General features: G+C 41.7%; 2 protein-coding genes across 2 annotated transcripts; both read left to right on the top strand.

The window, feature by feature from the left end:
• Nucleotides 1-2377: 2377 nt before the first annotated feature.
• On the top strand, nucleotides 2378-2873 carry LOC142312931 (oocyte zinc finger protein XlCOF29-like). The gene is made up of 2 exons (XM_075351918.1): nucleotides 2378-2519; nucleotides 2649-2873. Exons 1-2 carry the CDS (start codon nucleotides 2442-2444, stop codon nucleotides 2871-2873), a joined length of 303 nt encoding a protein of 100 aa, XP_075208033.1. The 5' UTR covers nucleotides 2378-2441.
• A 75-nt stretch (nucleotides 2874-2948) lies between these two features.
• On the top strand, nucleotides 2949-19591 carry LOC142312932 (uncharacterized). The gene is made up of 5 exons (XM_075351919.1): nucleotides 2949-3033; nucleotides 3117-3214; nucleotides 3412-3502; nucleotides 14500-15942; nucleotides 16868-19591. The coding sequence occupies exons 1-5, from the start codon at nucleotides 2949-2951 to the stop codon at nucleotides 17893-17895; spliced, it is 2745 nt and encodes a 914-aa protein (XP_075208034.1). The 3' UTR covers nucleotides 17896-19591.
• The last annotated feature ends 2680 nt before the right edge of the window (nucleotides 19592-22271 follow it).

Consider the following 22271-nt stretch of genomic DNA (forward strand, 5'->3'; position numbering starts at 1 on the left):
CACTGGGGTTGGGGTGTACAGACAGTTCTGGGGGCATACAGGCATCACGGTTGGGGGGCATACAGTTCTGGGGGCATACAGGCATCACGGTTGGGGGGCATACAGTTCTGGGGTTATCAGTGTCGGGGTTTGGGTGGACAGACAGTCCTGGGGGGGTATACATGCAGCACTGGGGTTGGTGGGGGCATACAGTTCAGGGGGGTATACAGGCAGCACTGCAGTTGGGAGACAGACAGTTCTGGGGGGTATACATGCAGTATTGGGGGTATACAGGCAGGACTGGGGTTGGGGGAGACAGGCAGCGCTGGGGTTTGGGGGACATACAGCTCAGCGGGATGTTGGTGCTTCGGCTCCTCTCTTCATCTGTAGGACAGGAGCTCAGCACACGGCACGCTAGCTCCAACCACAAATGAACTTGCCCTGGATGCAGCGCTCAGCAGAGAACGCTATGTGCAGGTGTGGATTTAACTGCCAGCAGCCAGGAAAGTGCAGCTGCCAGCCCGAGCATTGCGGTCTCTGCTGAGCGCTGCATCTAGGGCAAGTTTGTTTTGCTAGGCTGGTGACTATTACATGAGTGTAATAGGTTGGGACGATAATATCACAGGGCAAGAAATTACAGAACAGGCCCTCCTAGGCTGGCCCTCAGACTTGAGACCCTGCACTGTATCTTATTTCAGAGGTAAGCTCGATGGTAGCGAGGTCTGAGCCCCCAGCGTGACCCTGACTCCTGTACGAGCCATGATCTTATTCCTTCTCACCCCCATCCTTGAGGCGGGCCAGAGGAAGCACAATAATAAAATTCCACAGAAACAACACTGACAAGGGAAAACGAAAACTTGTACATACTGTACTGGGGGAAAAAACAAAAAACGAAGGATGTAAACGAACAACAGGGGAACTTGCACACCACTCCGAAGAGCAACTACAGATCACCAAAGACTGGATCACCACTAAGACTGGAATCGCTGGAGCTATTCTAAAGCTATTATCGTCTCAGAACCAGGAAAAAGACAGCTGTGGGTGGTAGCTAGCAACCTACTCCTAGGAGCAGGACACAAATTCACAAGAATTAACTCCTGGGGAACAACGGAAATCAATCAGCCGACGCTCGGTTCAGGATGAGCAACTAGGAGACCTTTGGTTGCCTGTCAGACACTATAATGTGAACAGAGGCCGACATTGTAGCGGCACCCTACGAGCGTGGAACCGAACACCGCATGATACCCCCAATGAGGTGAAAGAGGAAAGAAGATTTTTGTGTACTCACCATAAAATCTCTTTCTTGGAGCCATCATTGGGGAACACAGCTCCCTCCCTAGGTTTGTGCCTTTTCTGTGATTAGACTACTACTTGTTCACTACTCGGAGTTGGGTTCCTGTTGATATACACTACTGGGGAGGAGCTAACTTTTTTGTTTGCCTAGTGTCAACCTGCTAGATCCAACAGCATATACCCATGGTCCTGTCTCCCCCAATGAGGGCTCTGAGATTTTACGGTGAGTACACAAAAATCTTCTTTTTGCCCTATTGAAAATAAAACAATAATAATGAAACAAAAATACACATATTTGGTATCGCCGTGTTCACAAATGCCCGATCTATCAAAATATAGAATCAATTAATCTGATCGGTACATGGCGTAGCGAGAAAACAAATTCCAAAATGCAAAACATCGCATATATGCAAAAATGGTATCATTAAAAACGCCAGCTCCAAACTAAAAAAAAAAGGCATCACTGACCCACAGATCCCGAAAATTAAGAATACTACAGGTCTCAGAAAATGGCGACAAAAGCGCTATTCTTTCTTTTATTTACAAACTTCTGAATTTTTATTCACCACTTAGATAAAAGTAAAGCTATATATGTTTGGTATCTATGAACTTGTATTAACTTGGGGAATCATAATACTAGGTCTGTTTTTCAAAATAGTGAACATGGTAAATAAAAAAACAAAACCAAAACAATTGTATAATTGCAGTTTTTTTGCAATTTTACCACACTTGGAATTTTTTTCCCCATTTTTCCAGGACAACATGGGGCAGAATGAATGGCAAAAAAAACCCATTAATATGACTATAGTGATGGAAAAATAAATAAATTATGGCTCTTGGAAGAAGGGGAGGAAAGTACAAACGATGGAAAATTCCCCGGGGGTAAAGGGGTTAATGTACTTATGGTGGTTCTGATGATGTATTCATGTAATTAAACTTTTAGATTTTTTTTTGCGACCCTTGCTGTTAAGTATGGCAATGTGGCCCTTGGACCAAAAAAATGTTATGCACCCCAATCTACATTTTTACTCTTATTATCTGCAGTATTTGTATTATTACATGAGATTATTTATGATTTTCGATATTCTTCCCAATCAAGTCCCTACAATATCGGATTCTTTCAGTGGAGATCTTTTATATAAGAACATTTCCTGATTGACCCATCAAAGATGGATAGAGACAGGGATAAGATGGCAGAGAGGATATTACACCTCACACTAGAGATCCTCTTCCGGCTTACTGGAGAGGTGAGAGATTCTGATGACGTCACATTACATCATTCTTATCTATGGGAATAACAGATGGACAGAACTGGAGAGGTGAGGACTCTGGAAATGTCTGTAGTGAGGTTTATAAATGTGTCTCTCCATAACCAGGATTACACAGTAGTGAAGAAGACCTCTAGTGAGCGCTGTCAGGACCCTGTGTCTGAGGGATGGGGAAGACCCCTGAGCCCAATCACAGGGCCTCCACCTCACCCCCCGATACATGAGGACATCAATGACCAGAAGATCCTAGAACTCACCTACAAGATGATTGAGCTGCTGACTGGAGAGGTGACACTGCTGGGAATGCTGGGACATTATACAGTAACGCTATGAAGGGATCGGGGATGACGATATCATTGTATGTGTCAGGTTCCTGTAAGGTGTCAGGATGTCGCCGTCTATTTCTCCATGGAGGAGTGGGAGTATTTAGAAGGACACAAAGATCTGTACAACGATGTCATGATGGAGGTTCCCCAGCCCCTCACATCACCAGGTAATAGACAGGATTAAATACACACAGCCTATAATTATCTGTATGCAAAGAATAAATTCAGTCCCTGTATGTGTTTCCTCCAGATCTATTCAGTGAGAGGACAACACCAGAGACATGTCCCCATCCTCTTCTTCCACAGGACTGCAAACAAGAAGATCCCGATGTTCCTCAGGATCATCAGGTAGATGGAGAGAAGGTGACATGAAATCTCCCTATGATGTGTAGACGGCTGTGAAGGTCTTGTGCTCAGTCTTGTTTTATCCTCCAGTATTATATGTTTTATACTTGTTTAATGAGAGCGGTGGAGATGGCAGGATTAGAGCTGATCATAGATGTGACTTCTCCATCTGTCTGTGACTTTCACAATATTTGTTTCAGGGTGAAGATCTGACCCATATTAATACTACAGAGACATATGTGAGGGGTGATGAGCGGTGTAAAGAGGAGATTCCTACATATGGCTACCCAGGTGAGTAGTGACCACTAAATGCAAAGAATAAACAAATTAATTTTATTCACTGACTGCTACAATGTTACGTTAATTGTATACACTTTGTGTTATTGTGAATATTTTACTTGTGTATCTTTCCACTTCAATCAAAATACTAATTTATAATGGAAGTAATTATGATACTATTATAGCTTATAATTAGTGATGAATGAGTACTACCATACTTGTGTGCTTGGTACTCGTAACGAGCAGTTAGATGCTCGGATAGGCGCGATTTGACTGCACGAGTATAAGGAAAGTGATGGGGAACTCCACTTTTCTGGCAAATCTTCGCGCCCATCCGAGCATCCAACTGTTCGTTACAAGCACCGAGCCCCCGAGCATGGTAGTGTCGCTCATTACTACTCTTAATTCATTTTGTGCATATACAGTATGGACATTATATATTCCTGTGTGAATGAGGGTGATTATTTCTTCTTCATCTACTCTTCAAATTGTGGAACGTAACAAGCCTTAACTCCTATTAGACTCTAATTACATTGGTGTACTGACAGAATACACAGCATGGACTTATCATAATTTATTAAGCTTTGAAGGGTATTTGATTAATGGTCTATCTGTAATGTATGTAAACTATATGGATCGGTGAAATAGAAAAAAAAATTAAACAATTTTATCTATAAAAAAGCCTAAAAATCAACGAAAAATGTTTTGACAATTATAAAATCTCTTTTACACTGGTATATAAATACCAAAAGGGGTGTATTTTCCATTTTATGTTTATATGAGGGGGGGGTGTCTGCTTTTTCTGGCACCTTATGGAGTTTAAAAATAATCAAGGAAGATAAATAGGAAAAGTAGCCAGCTCACCATGTAGTGAAATTCGGGAATCAGTCACAGTATCCGCACAGAACCTCTGGCCAGGGCTGCATAGAATCAACAAACCGAAGAAATCTAGCAGAACCAGCAGGAAAGGATGAATAAAAACTTCTTCTTTATTGAAGCATGAGAATAAAAACCAGCACAGGTATTTGCACCGACATATATGAAGCAGAAGGAATATTATCTGATACGTTTCGATATTATGAATGTCTAATCTCATACTATTATTTTTCTGCTTCCCTTTGTTTTCCAACCGCTTTCCTCTCTCTTCTCTTTCCTTCCCCCTTCCCGTTCTCTCTTCTTGCCCTTTCCCCTTCTCTCTTCTTGCCCTTTCCCCCTCCTCACTCTTTCTTTTCCTCGCTTTTTCCTTTTTTATGCATCATTTATACTGAGTGAGTAAAACTTGACATATGTGGAGCTCTAGTTTGAAGTTTAAAAATCCATAGGGTTTCTCAATTAAGTATCTTTCTCTTGAATTCTCCTCCTCTAGGCGGATAAGTGACCTTTTCAATTACCCTAAACCAAAGACCAGAGACAACCACCTTATGTTGAGACCAAAAATACTTACAAACCACTGAGGTTTGTTTCTAGTCTTAGGTTTAGGGTAATTGAAAAGGTTACTTATCCACGTAGAGGAGGGGAATTAAAAAAAATATATACTTAATCGAGAATACCTATGGATTTTTAAACTTCAAACTAGAGCTCCACTGGGTTTAAACATACGTCAAGATTTAATTACTCAGCATAACTGTTCATGGAAAAGGAAAAAGAGTGAAGAGAAAGAAAAAACATATTTTGTGTGTTTTGAAGGTTTTTTTTTGTTTGTTTTTTTATTCTTCCATATTATGTTGCATTCTAGCTGACATCATAAATCTTTCTCTATATATAGTGTTCAGTATTTCTCTGCAGGGGTTAAATGAGTGGTTAATTAATTATGCAGCTGATTTGTAACCTGGAAGGACCTTTTATCCTCTTTTTATAGAAGTACGTTGAATGGCTTGACATAATACATGACTAAGGGCGGCTTTGCACGTTGCAACATCACACGTGCGATGTCGGTCGGGTCAAATCGAAAGTGACGCACATCCGGCGTCACTTTCGACATCGTTGTGTGTAAATTCTAGATGATACGATTAACGAGCGCAAAAGCGTCGTTATCGTATCATCGGTGCAGGCTCCGACTTTTCCATAATTATGCTGCCGCGACAGGTACGATGTAGTTCCTCGTTCCTGCGGCAGCACACATCGCTGTGTGTTACGCCGCAGGAGCAAGGAACTTCACCTTACCTGCCGCCGGCGGCTCTACGGAAGGAAGGAGGTGGGCGGGATGTTTACATCCTGCTCATCTCCGCCCCTCCGCCGCTATTGGCCGCCTGCCGTGTGACGTCGCTATGGAGGAGGTGGGTCGCCGGCCAGAGCGACGGTCGCAGGGCAGGTGAGTGCATGTGAAGCTGGCGTCGCTGGGGGCTAGTAAAACCTGCAGAAAGGCAGCGTTAGAGCTCCTGCTCCCGCTCATATAATATGCACTGCTGCTGTCCATCACCTTGGTGTTGAAACCGCACCGTGGTGATGGGCTGGGGCAGCGGCACATATTATATATGCCTGCGCCCCCCTGTGATGGCACATGCCCCCCCTGTGTTAGATATGGCCCCCATGCTGCTGCCCATAGTAAAATAAAAAAACTCTTTATTTAGCTCCTCCAGCGCTGATCTCCCAGTCTCCTGCTGCCGCTGTGATCATGCACGCAGAGATGATATCACTCTGCTGTACCGATCACATGACCGCCACCGAGAACCAGGAAGTGCAGGAGATCAGAAGCACGGAGGGAGACACGAGGGAGGACAGTGCTGGAGAAGGTAAAGTAAAGTGTTTATTTTACTATGGGCAGCAGCATGGGGGCAATATCTAACACAGGGGGACGTGTGCCATCCATAGGGGGCGATGGGCAGCACAGGGGGATGTGTGCCATCCATAGGGAGCCATATCTAACACGGGGAGGTGTGCCATCCATAGGGGGCCATGGGTAGCACAGGGCGATGTGTGCCATCCTAGGAGACCTGTGCCAGCTGTAGGAGACGTGTGCCATCTATAGGAGACCTGTGCCAGCTGTAGGGGATATTTGCCAGCAATAAGGGACGTGTTCCAGCACAGTGGGACGTGTGGCATAAATAGGGGACGTGTTCCATCAATAGGAGACATGTGCCAGCAATAGGGGACATGTGCCATCACTGGGGGATGTGTGCCAGCACAAGGGGGCTATATTCAATATAAGGGGGCCATATCCAGATTAAGGGGGCTAATTTTAGGATGGGGGTGCTATGAGGGATATATACCCTTTATGATTTGTTAGATGGACACTGGCATTATAAGACGGACCCCATTTAACATTAAAAAAAAAATCTCTTATCATTCACCAAATTTGGGGGTGCGTCTTATAATAAGGTACGTCTTCCAAAGCTAAAAATACGGTAAATCCTATTCCGGGTTAGGCTCTACTCCATCTAGCCGATTTCCGTTAAGTGTCAGCTTTCACAAGTCCATGGATTGCCTTGGAGTGGTATCTGGTGGCTACTTGGTGTCGGTTTGCACTGCTAGACCTTGCTTTTGACTGAGTCTAAAAGAACACCATACGCAACATACCAGTAGATCATTGTTTGACTTCCGAGGTTCCATAACAACCATCGGCTCCTCATGATTTTCTTGTGGGAGTGCCGATGGAGGTGAAAGAGCCCCCTCCCTCCCATAAACTTCTAAATGCCAAAATCGCTATCGATCGTGGCATTTGGCGGATTAGTCAGCCAGGGGGGCGTCACACACTGGTCCTAGCTGTTACTGCAGGAGCTCGGCTGTCAGCTGAGCTGATGTGCAGCAGTGATCATGCAAAGAAGTGCTGATGTTTGACTAACCTATTAACAGTTATCAGAGAGTGGGGACTGCTGAAATGGGTCCTGCATTTTTGGCCATGCCAGTCAGCTGTAAGTGACCGGTGTCATCACAGACTTGTCACGTGTTTTCCCACAATGACAGTTTTAATACATGACTGACAAAGCACGTCACAGTGCAGGAACTGACACATGCTCATGACATGTCTGTCCTTGGTCATTAAGGGGTTAACACAATTTTTTAGCAATTTAAAGTTACCATTAACTAGAGTTGAGCGCGGTTCGTGGTTCGAGGTTCTCCAGTTCTAAGCTCGAGTGATTTTGGGGGCTGTTCGAGATCGAACTAGAACTCGAGCTTTTTGCAAAAGCTCGATAGTTCTAGATACGTTCGAGAACGGTTCTAGCAGCAAAAAGCAGGGCTTTTTACAGCTAGAGTGTGCAGGAGCCATCGCTGGCAGCTTGCCAGAAGCTGGTAACCAAGATAAACATCGGGTATCCAAGCAAAGTGCTTTGGTTAGTAACCCGATGTTTATCTTAGTTACGTGCGGGAAGCCCACACTTTCCCGCTCAGCTCGCTCCGCCCCCTCCTGCCCGCGGCATGTACACACACACACACACACAGACACACACACACACACACACTGCACACATGGTCCTGCTCGGCTTACCTGCGGTGATGAAGTCCCGCCATCCCGACCTCAGCGCTGTCATTGTCTTCCATGGCCGCCACTTGTCACATCACCTCTCGCTTCCGACCCGAGACTGACTAGCGGTGACGTCACGGACCTCTCGCGATACTTGATGTGAAGGCGCCGGTCATTGACCTCAGTGACAGGGGCTGTCAGTGTGCAGGAGATCAGCGCAGGTAATGTACCTCGCTGACAGCAGCACTTGTCATGCCCTGCAGTGACCTGGGCTGACCCATTGATGTTAGCTCAGGTCACTGCACTGCTCTCCCAGCCAATGGGGAACATCCTGCTCTTCATTGACTGGGACAGTGTGGATCGTCATGGCAACCCCTTGGATTACAGCAGACCTGGATTTGTTTTTCATTCTAATAAATTGGTTAAAGAGGGAATGTTTTGGGGAGTGTTTTTTCAAATAAAAATGTGGTTGTCGTCTATTTTTTTTTATTACTGACTGGGTTGGTGATGTCGGGTATCTGATAGACGCCTGACCTCACCAACCCCAGGGCTTGATGCCAGGTGACATTACACATCTGGTATTAACCCCATATATTACCCCGTTTGCCACCACACCAGGGCGCGGGATGAGCTGGGGCGAAGCACCAGGATTGGCGCATCTAATGGATGCGCCACTTCTGGGGCGGCTGCGGTCTGCTATTTTTAGGCTGGAGAGAGTCCAATAACCATGGACCTCCCTAGTCTGAGAATATCAGGCCCCAGCTGTCTGCTTTACCTTGGCTGGTGATCCAATTTTGGGGGACCCCTACGTGTTTTTTTTTAAATTATTTATTTAATTTAAAATAACAGCATGGGGTGCCCTCAGTTTTGGATTACCAGCCAAGGTGAGGTTGCCAGCTGTGGTCTGCAGGCTGCAGCCGTCTGCTTTACCCTAGCTGGCTACAAAACTAGGGGGAACCCTACGTCATTTTTTTTTCATTTTTTTGGCTAAATACAAAGCTAAGCACCCCTTAGTGCCACATGAAAGGTACCAAAGGGTGCTCCACTTTTTCTCCACTTTTTCTCCACTTTTTCTCCACTTTTTCTCCACTTTTTCTCCACTTTTTTCTCCTCTTTTTCTCCTCTTTTTCTCCACTTATTCTCCACTTATTCTCCACTTTTTCTCCATTTTTTTCTCCACTTTTTCTCCACTTTTTCTCCACTTTTTCTCCACTTTTTCTCCACTTTTTCTCCTCTTTTTCTCCACTTTTTTCTCCACTTTTTTCTCCACTTTTTCTCCTCTTTTTCTCCACTTTTTTCTCCACTTTTTTCTCCACTTTTTCTCCACTTTTTCTCCACTTTTTCTCCACTTTTTCTCCATTTTTTTCTCCACTTTTTCTCCACTTTTTCTCCTCTTTTTCTCCACTTTTTCTCCACTTTTTCTCCATTTTTTTCCACTTTTTCTCCACTTTTTCTCCATTTTTTTCTCCACTTTTTCTCCTCTTTTTCTCCACTTTTTCTCCACTTTTTTCTCCACTTTTTCTCCACTTTTTCTCCATTTTTTTCTCCACTTTTTCTCCACTTTTTCTCCTCTTTTTCTCCTCTTTTTCTCCACTTTTTATCCACTTTTTCTCCACTTTTTCTCCACTTTTTCTCCATTTTTTTCTCCACTTTTTCTCCTCTTTTTCTCCACTTTTTCTCCACTTTTTTCTCCACTTTTTCTCCACTTTTTCTCCACTTTTTCTCCACTTTTTCTCCATTTTTTTCTCCACTTTTTCTCCTCTTTTTCTCCACTTTTTCTCCACTTTTTTCTCCACTTTTTCTCCACTTTTTCTCCACTTTTTCTCCATTTTTTTCTCCACTTTTTCTCCACTTTTTCTCCTCTTTTTCTCCTCTTTTTCTCCACTTTTTATCCACTTTTTCTCCACTTTTTCTCCATTTTTTTCTCCACTTTTTCTCCTCTTTTTCTCCACTTTTTCTCCACTTTTTCTCCACTTTTTTCTCCACTTTTTCTCCACTTTTTCTCCACTTTTTCTCCACTTTTTCTCCATTTTTTTCTCCACTTTTTCTCCACTTTTTCTCCTCTTTTTCTCCTCTTTTTCTCCACTTTTTATCCACTTTTTCTCCACTTTTTATCCACTTTTTCTCCATTTTTTTCTCCACTTTTTCTCCTCTTTTTCTCCACTTTTTCTCCACTTTTTTCTCCACTTTTTCTCCACTTTTTCTCCATTTTTTTCTCCTCTTTTTCTCCACTTTTTATCCACTTTTTCTCCACTTTTTCTCCACTTTTTCTCCACTTTTTCTCCACTTTTTATCCACTTATTCTCCACTTTTTTCTCCATTTTTTTCTCCACTTTTTTCTCCACTTTTTCTCCACTTTTTCTCCGTTCTTTTTCTATGGTCGGTCTACCCATTAGCTCTGCCATGCATACTGTAGCTCTACACCTACTGCACATGTTACTTTATGATTGACATCTCTTTCGTACCAGAGCTGTCTAAGCCTACTCTGACCCCATATTTGTCATTACTATATTGTCCTTGTACTGTATTATGACATTTGTATCATGTGTTTCATTTCTTGCTGTGTTGCAATTTTTTTGCTGCATCCCAATTGTACCTCTACATTGTTCGAGTTTATGTTATTGTTCTCTCACTCTTATGTGATACTGATTATTGTCATTTTTCATGATTACATGCAGATAAGTCCAATCTGACGAAGGCTCAGGCCGAAACGTCATTTGTAACTTGTTTTGGACAAAAACATATATGCTTATGAAAAATTTTTTTTTCTTAATACGGACCAATAAAGAGTGATTTTGCATTACTATCCATTGTGACTTACTGACTTAGTCTGGGAGATTTAGAGTGCCGAGGTTACTCACTAATTTTATCTATTATTTACCTCTGAGTGCCTATATACCAGTGAGCAGAGCTTCCTCTACAGTAGTTCTCCTGATTAGGCATGCCCTTACCTCATGAGCAGGGCATTGCAGCTTTGGTAGCAACCATTACGACATGGACTCTGCTGCTGTGGACCCGGGGAGAGTGAGTGCAGATTCATTGCACCCACACTCCTCACATGAAGGGTCCGCACTCCTAGAAAATGGGGGATACGTTCCCTGAGTGTCTCCCCCCCATATTCTAGACGGTCCAGAGTCGTCGTGGGACCCCTTTATTTTTTTTCTTTCAATAAATTGGTGAAAGAGGAAATGTTTTGGGGACTGTTTTTTCAAATAAATTTCTTTTGTCGATTTTTTGTTTTTGTTAGTACTGACAGTTTATGATGTTGGGTATCTAATAGACGCCATGACATCACAAACTGCTGGGCTTGATCTCAGGTGACTTTACAGCTAATATCAACCCGATTTATTACCCCGTTCGCCACTGCACCAGGGCACGGGATGAGCTGGGGTGAAGCTCCAGGATTGGCGCATCTAGTGGATGCGCCACGTCTGGGGTGCCTGCGGCCTGCTATTTTTAGGCTGTGAAGGCCCAATAACTATGGACCTTTCCACCCTGAGAATACCAGACCACAGCTGTCCGCTTTACCTTGGCTGGTGATCCAATTTGGGGGGGACCCTACTTTTATTGTGTAATTATTAATATTTATAAAATAATTATAAAAAAGAGCCTGAGGGGACCTCCACATTGAATCCCCAACCACGGTAAAGCTGCCAGCTGTGGTTTTCAGGCTACAGCCGTCTGCTTTACCCTAGCTGGCTATCAAAAATGGGGGGACCCAACGTCATTTTTTTTTTTTTTAACTATTTTTTAAATAGAAAAAATTAATGGGCTTCCCTGTATTTTGATTGCCAACCAAGGTAACGGCAGGCAGATGGGGGTGGCAACCCATAGCTGTCTGCTTTATCTGCGCTGAGAATCAAAAATACCGCGGAGCGCTACGTCATTTTTTTAAAGATTTATTTTTACAGCACTGTGATGTCCAGCAATCAAAATACAGGGAAGCCCATTTTATTTTTTGTTATTTAAATAAATAATTAAAAAAAATATATATGGGCTCCCGCTGCATTTTTTGTATTGCTAGCTAAGGGTAATCCAAGCAGCTACTGGCTGCTAACCCCCACTGCTTGGTGTTACCTTCACTGGCAATGGAAAATCCAGGGAAGCATTTTTTATTTTTTTTGCCAAAAAACTACAAAAAAAAGGACGTGAGCTTCGCCATATTTTTGTATGCTAGCCAGGTACAGCAGGCAGCCACGGGCTGCCTCCAACCCCCAGTTGCCTATTTGTACCCGGCTGGGAACCAAAAATATAGGGAAGCCCGTTTTTTTTTAATTATTTCACTTATTTCATGAAATAATTAAAAAACAAATGACGTGGGCTTCGCCCCATTTTTGTGTCCAGCCGGGTACAACTAGTCAGCTGGGGATTGGAATCCGCAGCACAGGTTAGCCCTAGGTTTCTGGGCGCCTCTACTGCGAATTTCAGTCCGCAGCCGTCCCAGAAAATGGCGCTCTCATAGAAGCGCCATCATCTGGCGCTGTATCCAACTCTTCCAACAGCCCTGGAGCCGGGTGGCTTGTTGGGTAATCATGAGTTAATACTGGCTTTGTTTTACTAGCCAGTATTAAGCCAGAGATTCTTAATGTCAGGCACGTTTGACCCGGCCATTAAGAATCTCCAATAAAGGGTTAAAAAAAACACCACACAGAGAAAAAATACTTTAATAGAAATAAATACACAGACACATTAGAGACTCCATCTTTATTACCCCCTGTCAGCCCTCCACGATCCTGCTCTTCTGTCTTCTTTCTTTCTAGTGTAGTAGTAGTGACGATTGTAGTGAGGATGAGGTTCACCAGCTCATCACTTGGGGCTGGGGAACCTCCATCCTCACTACAATCCTCACTAGTGTAGTAGTAGTGACGATTGTAGTGAGGAAGGATGAGATTCACCAGCTCATCACTTGGGGCTGGGGAACCTCCATCCTCGCTACAATCCTCACTAGTGTAGTAGTAGTGACGATTGTAGTGAGGAAGGATGAGATTCACCAGCTCATCACTTGGGGCTGGGGAACCTCCATCCTCACTACAATCCTCACTAGTGTAGTAGTAGTGACGATTGTAGTGAGGAAGGATGAGATTCACCAGCTCATCACTTGGGGCTGGGGAACCTCCATCCTCACTACAATCCTCACTAGTGTAGTAGTAGTGACGATTGTAGTGAGGATGAGATTCACCAGCTCATCACTTGGGGCTGGGGAACCTCCATCCTCACTACAATCCTCACTACAATCGGGAAGCAGCGTGCAGCCTTGACTCCGTGAGTGATCAGTGCTGGCTGTCAGCGGTAACGCTGACAGACGCGTTACCATAGCAACGGTGCTCTCGGAGCCGCGGTTAGCGGTGACATCACCGCTAACTGTGTTGCTATGGCAACGGTGATCTCCGTTAATGACCGGCTGTGTCAGCCGGTCCCTAACGGAACGGGGAGTCGACCGTGTGCTACAGCATGTCGCCGGTACACGGCGATACACATATGTGCACCGTGTACCGGAGAGATGCACTCACAGGTCCTACATGACGTGTCATAGTCATGTGACCAGTCTGTAGCCAATGAGATAATAGCCACGTGACTGGTCACATGGCTTTTTTGACGTCACGATAGGTCCTGCATCTCTGCTGGCAGTGCCGTCACCGGGAGGATTCAGCGATCATCGGATGGAATAGCGGCAGGAGACAGAGTGCAGAAGGGATCGCGAGGACCGGTAAGTGTTATGGCAATGTTTATTAACTGTTTGTGTACATTTATCATGCATTTTTATGTGTTTGTGATTGCCTCCCATTCTAGCCTATACGTTCGAGTTCGGTTCGTCGAACGTTCGACGAACCGAACTCGAACGGGACCCCCGTTCGGCGAGCCGAACCGGGACCGGTTCGCTCATCTCTACCATTAACATAACGTACAATGTGTCCCAAAAGCAGCATCTCCAAATATCTGGGATATGTAGATGCATTCCAGAGTTCTCTCTTAATTTTTTCCAAATTCCCAATATTTTAATAAGTAATTGCAAATTTTATCGATCTGAATTTATCAGTAAAATAAAATACAATATGTTCCAAAAAAACATTCTCAGACTCATTGGGATATGTAGAAACATTCCATAGTTATTACCACATTAAGTCGAATTTCAAAAATTTGGTCTGGTCAGAAAGGTGAACACTTACTTCTATGGGGAAAAAATTGTTAACCCAGTCTTAAACTTTCTCAAAAGTCATGGCTACTTCAGACATGCTCCTGTCTTCTGCACTGAAGGACTTTTAACTGTCATTGAGTGTGTGAGACAGACACCACATAATAGCACTGACGGGTCCCTTTATTATTCTCTAATGAGCATTTCACTACAAATTATTGGTGACAAACACAATTAAACATAAACTTATGAAGATGCTGGCTTCAACACAAAATTGGAAAATTGCTATTGAACTGCTAGTGGCCTAACATCATGATCTAGCGGTTCTTGATCTGAGGTCTATTGTCAGATTGAAAAATTAAATATTGGTAAATAGCTTCTAATTTCAATGAATATTTAATGTAGAACTGTTGTAAAATTATGTATTTTAATGTTCTTTTATTTGAAAATAATAATTGGTTTTACTGTTGGCAGATGATGGTAACAGAAGATCACAGGGACATCGGATATCTTCAATTTTTAAATTCAATGACCTTGATATCACACAAGATACAGTAAAAATATATTCCATTACTCCAGATATATCATCATCCCTTCACAGCAAAGAACTATCATCTGATCCTGTTAAACAGGTCCAATCTCCTGATTCATCACAGACTAGTAAGAAAATGAAGCATTACAAAAGAAGTGTTCAAAACCAAAATGTTTTTGAAGAAAATAAGCCACTTTCATGCTCAGAAGATGGAAAAAGCTTTTCTTTAAAGTTTAAAAAAAACGACACAAATGAGAAAAGATTTTCATGTTCAAAGTGTGGGAAAAAGTTTAGTCAGAAATCGAGGCTTGTACAACATGAGAGAATGCACACAGAGGAAAAGCCATATTCATGTCCAGAATGTGGGAAATCTTTTAAACACAGATCAGTTTATTTTATCCATAAGAGAATTCACACAGGGGAGAAGCCGTATTCATGTTCTGAATGTGGAAAATGTTTTAAACACAGATCAGTTTGTTTGATTCATAAGAGGATTCACACAGGGGAGAAGCCATATTCATGTTCTGAATGTGGAAAATGTTTTCCCATAAAAGAAACTCTTGTGAATCATCAAAGAACACACACAGGGGAAGAGCCATATTTATGTTCTGAATGTGGGAAAGGTTTTAAACAGAAATCAAATCTTGTTTTGCATAACAGAATTCACACAGGGGAGAAGCCACATGCGTGTTCAGAATGTGGGAAATGTTTCACAAGAAAATCAGGTCTTATTGTGCATAAGAGAACTCACACAGGGGAGAAGCCACATGCATGTTCAGAATGTGGAAAATGTTTTACAAGGAAATCAGGTCTTGTTAACCATCAAAAAACTCACAAAGGGGTGGAATCGTATTCTTGTTTAGAACGAGTAAATTGTTTTACAAATTTCCACATAAAAGAAACTCTTGTGAATCATCAAAGAACACACACAGGGGAGGAGCCATATTTATGTTCCGAATGTGGGAAAAGTTTTAAACAGAAATCAAATCTTGTTTTGCATAAGAGAATTCACACAGGCGAGAAGCTACATGCATGTTCAGAATGTGGGAAATGTTTTACAAGGAAATCAGGTCTTGTTGTGCATAAGAGAACTCACACAGGGGAGAAGCCACATGCATGTTCAGAATGTGGAAAATGTTTTACAAGGAAATCAGGTCTTGTTAACCATCAAAAAACTCACAAAGGGGTGAAATCATTTTCGTGTTTAGAATGTGGAAAATGTTTTACAAATATACCGAATCTTGTTAGACATAAAATAACTCACACAGCTCCATCTTCTCTTACATCTGGTGCATCAGTGGGTGCTGGACGGCCCGATGTGATGACTACATCACGCAGTCCGACGTCCCCTGAATGCGTTAGCGTTCCCGGCAGAGCAGGGAGCTGATTACAGCCTCTCTGCTCCAGTCCAAGGTGGTGCTGAGTGCAGGGAAGAAGTGATGGCCGCGGGGCTCAGGCGAGGGTGAGCGGTGTCAGTGACTGACATTGCTCCACTTTGTGCCCATGGCCATCAGTGTAGTGCATGCCTGCGGCCGGAAGAAGGTGATGCAGGCATTCAGTAATGTCAGGCAGGGTTATTATTCTTTCTTCAGAAATGCGCCTCCATTGGGTAGGCAGGAGTTAGTGCCCTAGGCAAGTACCTATCCTTCGTCCCAGCCTTGATTGCAGACTTAAATGTCATTATTGACACCAGGGTTATTTTTAGCACTTATGACACCCTAGACACTTTGATTTTTCAGCACTCTACTGGCAAATTAGCTTAAAACCTCATATTTTTCTTGTATGCAGATTGATGTTGCAGATTTTTTGTATTAATTCTACTCTTATTAGCTCACATGTCCAGGCACTTTTTTGCAACACTCATAGTACCTATAAGTCAGTATAACGCTGGAGCTGCCACTTCCTGGATGTTGCATAGCACATCAGCAACCACACCTGCTCTGTGCTGTAAGCAACACCAGCACCCACAATGCCCACTGTTCTTGGACTTTAGGGAAGCAGATATAATAAAGATACTGGCTATTACTAACAGCTTAGACAGGCCACACCCCTGATTTGTGATGTAATGTCCCAGAAGGGAGAGGGTACAAGGTGCAGCTGCTGAGTTACTCTAACTTACAGTTACTGTGATGGTCGGGAATAGCACTATGGATCCCATCTTTATAGTTTGAGGACATGGCCATTAGAATAACTTATCTCCCCTGAGTACGCCTTTAAGGTCTACTGTTAGATTGTAAACTGTTTTTTCTTTCTAAATAATTTGATTTGCAACTTCTATCAATTTATGAACCAATAATGTTAAATTATAACTTAAGTATTTTATTAAAAAGAATTTGGTTTCATTCTTGGCAGATGGAGATGCCAGAAGTTCAGAGGGACAATGGACATCTTTGGTTTCTAAATCAGATGACACTGATATCACACCAGCTATTCCATCATCTTTTTACTGTGAAGATCTATCATCTGATCCTTTTGAACAGGTCCTATCTTCTGATTCATTACAAACTATTAGTTGCAAAAGGAGTGGTAAAAATCCAAATGCTCTCACAGCAAATAAGCCATTTTTAAGTTCAGATTATGGAAAAGGCTTTTCCAGTATAGAGTCTCAAAAAATTCACACAAAGGAGGAAATATTCTCTTGTTCAGAATGTGGGAAAAATGTTATAGACAAAACAAATCCGGTTGAACAGAAGAAAATTCAAACACTGAAAAAGCCATATTTATGTCCAGAATGTGAGAAACGTTTTGCAAATCAATCAAATCCTGTTACACAACAGAGAATTGACACACTGGTGAAGCCATATTCATGCTCAGAATGTGGGAAAGGTTTTTCAAAGAAATCAAATTGTGTAACACATCAAAAAATTCACACAGGGGAGAAGCCATATTCATGCTTAGAATGTGGGAAATGCTTTTTATGTCATACAAGTTTTGTTAGACATCAAAAAATTCACACAGGGGAGAAGCCATATTCATGTGCAGAATGTGGGAAATGTTTTGCACAGAAATCACACTTTAATTTACATAAGAGATTTCACACAGGGGAGAAGCCGTATTCATGTTCAGAATGTGGGAAATGTTTTACTCAGAAATCACACTTTAATTTACATAAGAGATTTCACATAGGGGAGAAACCATATTCATGTTCAGAATGTGAGAGCTATTTCATGCAAAAATCAAATCTTTTAAGACACCAGATAATTCACACTGGGGAGAAGCCGTATTCATGTTCAGAATGTGGAAAATATTTTAATCAGAAATCAAATCTTCTAAAACATCAGAAAATTCACACAAGGGTGAATGTGGGAGACCATCAGAATGTGGGAGATGTTTTATAAACAAATTGGACTGTTCTAGACATGAGAGAAGACACAGAAAAAAGTGTTTGACTTAACAAACGTCTTTATCTTATCGATATTAGAACAATAAACATATTCAAATTGCAAATTACTTTTTCAGTATACACTGTGTGCAGAATTATTAGGCAAATGAGTATTTTGATCACATAATACTTTTTTATACATGTTGTCCTACTCCAAGCTGTATAGGCTTGAGAGCCAATTACCAATTAAGTAAATCAGCTGATGTGCATCTCTGTAATCAGGAGAGGTGTGGTTTAATGACATCAACACCCTATATAAGGTGTGCTTAATTATTAGGCAACTTCCTTTCCTTTCGCAAAATGGGTCAGAAGAGAGATTTGTCGGGCTCTGAAAAGTACAAAATTGTGAGATGTCTTGCAGAGGGATGCAGCAGTCTTGAAATTACCAAACTTTTGAAGCGTGATCACTGAACAATCAAGCGTTTCATGGCAAATAGCCAACAGGGTCGCAAGACGTGTGTTGGGCAAAAAAGGCGCAAAATAACTGCCCATGAATTGAGGAAAATCAAGTGTAAAGCTGCCAAGATGCCATTTGCCACCAGTTTGGCCATATTTCATAGCTGCATTACTACATTACTGGAGTATCAAAAAGCACAAGGTGTGCCATACTCAGGGACATGGCCAAGGTAAGGAAGACTAAAAAAACGACCACCTTTGAACAAGAAACATAAGATAAAGCGTCAAGACTAAGCCAAGAAATATCTTAAGACTTTTCAAAGGTTTTATGGGCTGAAGAAATGAGAGTGACTCTTGATGGGCCAGATGGATGGGCTAGAAGCTGGATCAGTAAAGGACAGAGAGCTCCACTCCGACTCAGACACCAGCAAGGGGAAGATGAGGTACTGGTATGGGCTGGTATCATCAAAGATGAACTTGTGGGACCTTTTCGGGTTGAGGATGGAGTGAAGCTCAACTCCCAGACCTGATATGTCATCATAAAGAAAGGTGGCTATATTGGTCACTCATTTTTGGGGGGGTTTGTTTTTGCATGTCAGAAATGTTTATTTCTAAATTTCGTGCAGTTATATTGGTTTACCTGGTGACTATAAACAAGTGATATGGGAATATATTTGGATTTTATTAAGTTGCCTAATAATTCTGCACAGTAAGTTACCTGCACAAACAGATATCCTCCTAAGATAGCCAAATCTAAAAAAAAAACACTCCAACTTCCAAAAATATTAAGCTTTGATATTTATGAGTCTTTTAGGTTGCTTGAGAACATAGATGTTGATCAATAATAAAAAAAATCCTCTAAAATACAACTTGCCTAATAATTCTGCACACGGTGTACAATACTTTCCTTCAGGGTGGGAACATCTGCTTTGATCCAATTTTTTTAAGTGACTTTCCAAGTTTATTATTCCCCAATAGAACATAATCATAATATATTATAAGGTTAGTTACACCTTTGCAAAATGTTATACTTTGTTCAAGTGTACTAGAGTATTGGGATTAATTTGTTGGTTCTACTACATTCTCTTATTTTCTTTTTGCTGGAGCTGAGGTCGCCCCATCCTGTTCCCTCAGGAATTAATAAGATAGCCAGGGTAACATTCTTACTACTGTAATTTCTCAGTAAGGTTGGTTTCACATTGAGTTTTTACCTATGCTCAGTGGTCCCGTTGGAGCTTCCGTCTGAACACCCCCTCAAAACGGTTTTCGGACGGGGCCATTGACTATAATTGTGCCGACAGAGTCAGTATGTGCTCTGTCTTGCACCATTTTCGGATGTATACGCTTTCTGCAGGCGAACACCCATACATAGTAGACTGTTTGGGTATCCGCCTGCAGAAAGCATATACACCCGAAAATGGTGCAAGACAGAGCACTTACTGACTTCGTCTGCACCATTATAGTCAATTGGCCCATCGGCGCATGCGTCCAAAACCCGTTTTGTAGGGGTGTTCGTACGAAAGCTCCGACAGGACCACTGAAAGTAGGTAAAAACTCAATGTGAAGGGGCCCTAAAAACCGTTTATTCTTTTTAGATACAGTATATCCCTTTTTTCTTAAATGGGTTATCCAATGAAAAAAAGTACATTTGAATCCATTTATCTTGGGGAAAAAGTAAATTCCAAAATTAGATCTGTTAGAAAAAAATGCTCTTTTGAGAATTGTTTTAAACAATTTGTCACTGGTATGTACTGTGCAATGCATGTGTCTGACTGTGCAGGAACATGGTCTGATCATATCACATCTTCTGAGCAGGAAAGAAAGCAAAAAAGCGTATACACAGGATAACATGGGATCACAACTGATTCTTTCTGCGAAGTAAAATATGTTTTTAAACAGACAGGGAATTGTTTTACCTCACAGAAAGAATTTTATTCCAAGGCCTGTTGTTGCAATTTTAGCCATGAAATAGACAAGGGAATTCGGAATTGCCAATTCCTCCCTATTTTGGAGATAAAGCAGCTCCAGCGTAGGCTGATGCTTTTCCAAACAAGGATTTTTGAACAAATTTCTGTTCACAATTTTCTGTGATTTTTTAATACCTTTTTTTTAATCCAAATTGGGCTATTTGAGAGCAGAAACAAAATGGTTTGAAGTAATCTGTTTTTATCAAATATTTTATTACAAATTTGAGACAATAAATATACAATAAAATGTCCCAAATACATCTCCCTTCCTATGATCCAAAATGCTGGGGTAAGATTATCTGTAGAGGAAACACTATAACCCTATAATATTAGTGCTACAGAAACAATTTTATATTAACAAGATCAGAGAGTCCAAAGACCTCCATCTCGAACTAAAAATTTGGGAAAGTCTCCAGCCACAGAGCCCAGATTTTTATATTTGTCTTTAGTGTTTCCTCTAGAATAAAATCACTTTCTCGTCCAGTTCTGTAGTAATGAGTTTATTAATCACGTTTTGTAGGAGAGAATCTGAATCCATCTAAATATTGTTAATGTATGTCCAAGAAACAATAAATGTCCTACCACAGTTTTACCACTTGTGTCCAGTGTCATTTCTAGCTCATACCCTAACAGATAAACCTTGTGGTCTCAAAACCTGCCAAGTATGATTTACTTACAATTGTAGATAGGGCCACTCAACACGGTCAACAGCTTTTACAGCGTCCAGTGAGAATATGGCCAAATCCATAGTTATCCGATGGGATCTGAAGGTTTAGGAGATAGGTAATATTTATAAAGACAGATTTTTCAGGCATAAATACTGTTTTATACTCATGTATGATAGTGGATAATACTATATTCAACCTATTGGCTGGTAATTTTCATGTTTTCTAGACATTAACTGCCAAAAGATGGACAGGCCGGTATGAATCTGGTAAGGCGACATCTTTTCCATGTTTTAACAAGCTGTAACCATTTATTTTTCCAAAAATAAATCCCTTATTCCCTTTTGAAGGCCTGAAATAATTGGCTTTTTTTTTCTAGGCTGAATATGAACTTAGATGTATCTTTTGCAATCCAAAATTCATAAAGGATTTTCAGCTTTGGCTCTTTATTACCCCAAACAAGGTCCTTTTAATCCTTTCACCGCTGAGCCTCTTTTCACCTTCCTGACCAGGCCAAATATGAGAATTCTGACCAGTGTAATTTTATCAGGTAATAACTCTGGAACGCTTCAACTGATGCCGGGGATTATGCGATTGTTTTTTCCTGTCTAGTTATGGTCAAGCACTACCATGCTTGGGTGCTCGGTACTCGTAACAAACAAGTTGATAATCAGATGGGTGTGACTCGAATACCTGAGTATAATGGAAGTCAGTGGGGAACTGGAAAATTTTTCCTGAAGGGTTCATGGAAAAAATGCTCAAGTTCAACATTCACTTCCTTTATATTTGGATACTCGAGTCGTGCCCATCTGAGCATCCAACTGCTCGTTATGAGTACGGAGCTCCCTAGTATGATAGTGCCCACTCATCGCTACTGGTGAGATATTGTACTTCAAGAGAGTGGACAATTTAGGACTATATTTTTTGCGTTTATTTGTGAAAATACTGGAAATTTGGCCAAATTTTTGAAAATGTTGCATATTTTAAAATTTATATTTTATGCCCTTTAAACCAGAGAGTTATGTCACATAAAATAGTTAATAAATGGGTCATTCCGTGTCACGTGGACCAGTTTTAAAAATCGTCCCCACTCGACGTTCTCCGATTTTGCTGAAAATTTATAAGGATGTACATGTATGTTTGAAAAGAGGTTCTGTAAATTTTTAGGGCCAGATCTCAAATATATTGGGCACTGTTGACCTTTCACTGGAGGCCCCCCCCAAGCCTGCGGCTTCAGCTAAGAGGATTTTGCAAACTTTGGCACATAGCCATTAGAGTTCTATACTGGCTATGATGCTGAAATT

This window comes from Anomaloglossus baeobatrachus, chromosome 5, assembly GCF_048569485.1.
Source record: "Anomaloglossus baeobatrachus isolate aAnoBae1 chromosome 5, aAnoBae1.hap1, whole genome shotgun sequence".
NCBI classification, from domain to species: domain Eukaryota; kingdom Metazoa; phylum Chordata; class Amphibia; order Anura; family Aromobatidae; genus Anomaloglossus; species Anomaloglossus baeobatrachus.

What these genes read in the sequence shown, in the direction of transcription:
- LOC142312932 (XM_075351919.1), top strand. Translation starts at nt 2,949, where the DNA reads ATGGAGGAGTGGGAGTATTTAGAAGGACACAAAGATCTGTACAACGAT. An exon ending in CCAGCCCCTCACATCACCAG is followed by an intron (nt 3,034 to 3,116) that starts GTAATAGACAGG and finishes TGTTTCCTCCAG; the next exon opens with ATCTATTCAGTGAGAGGACA. An exon ending in TCCCGGCAGAGCAGGGAGCT is followed by an intron (nt 15,943 to 16,867) that starts GATTACAGCCTC and finishes TTAAATTATAAC; the next exon opens with TTAAGTATTTTATTAAAAAG.
- LOC142312931 (XM_075351918.1), top strand. Translation starts at nt 2,442, where the DNA reads ATGGATAGAGACAGGGATAAGATGGCAGAGAGGATATTACACCTCACA. An exon ending in TCTTCCGGCTTACTGGAGAG is followed by an intron (nt 2,520 to 2,648) that starts GTGAGAGATTCT and finishes CTCCATAACCAG; the next exon opens with GATTACACAGTAGTGAAGAA.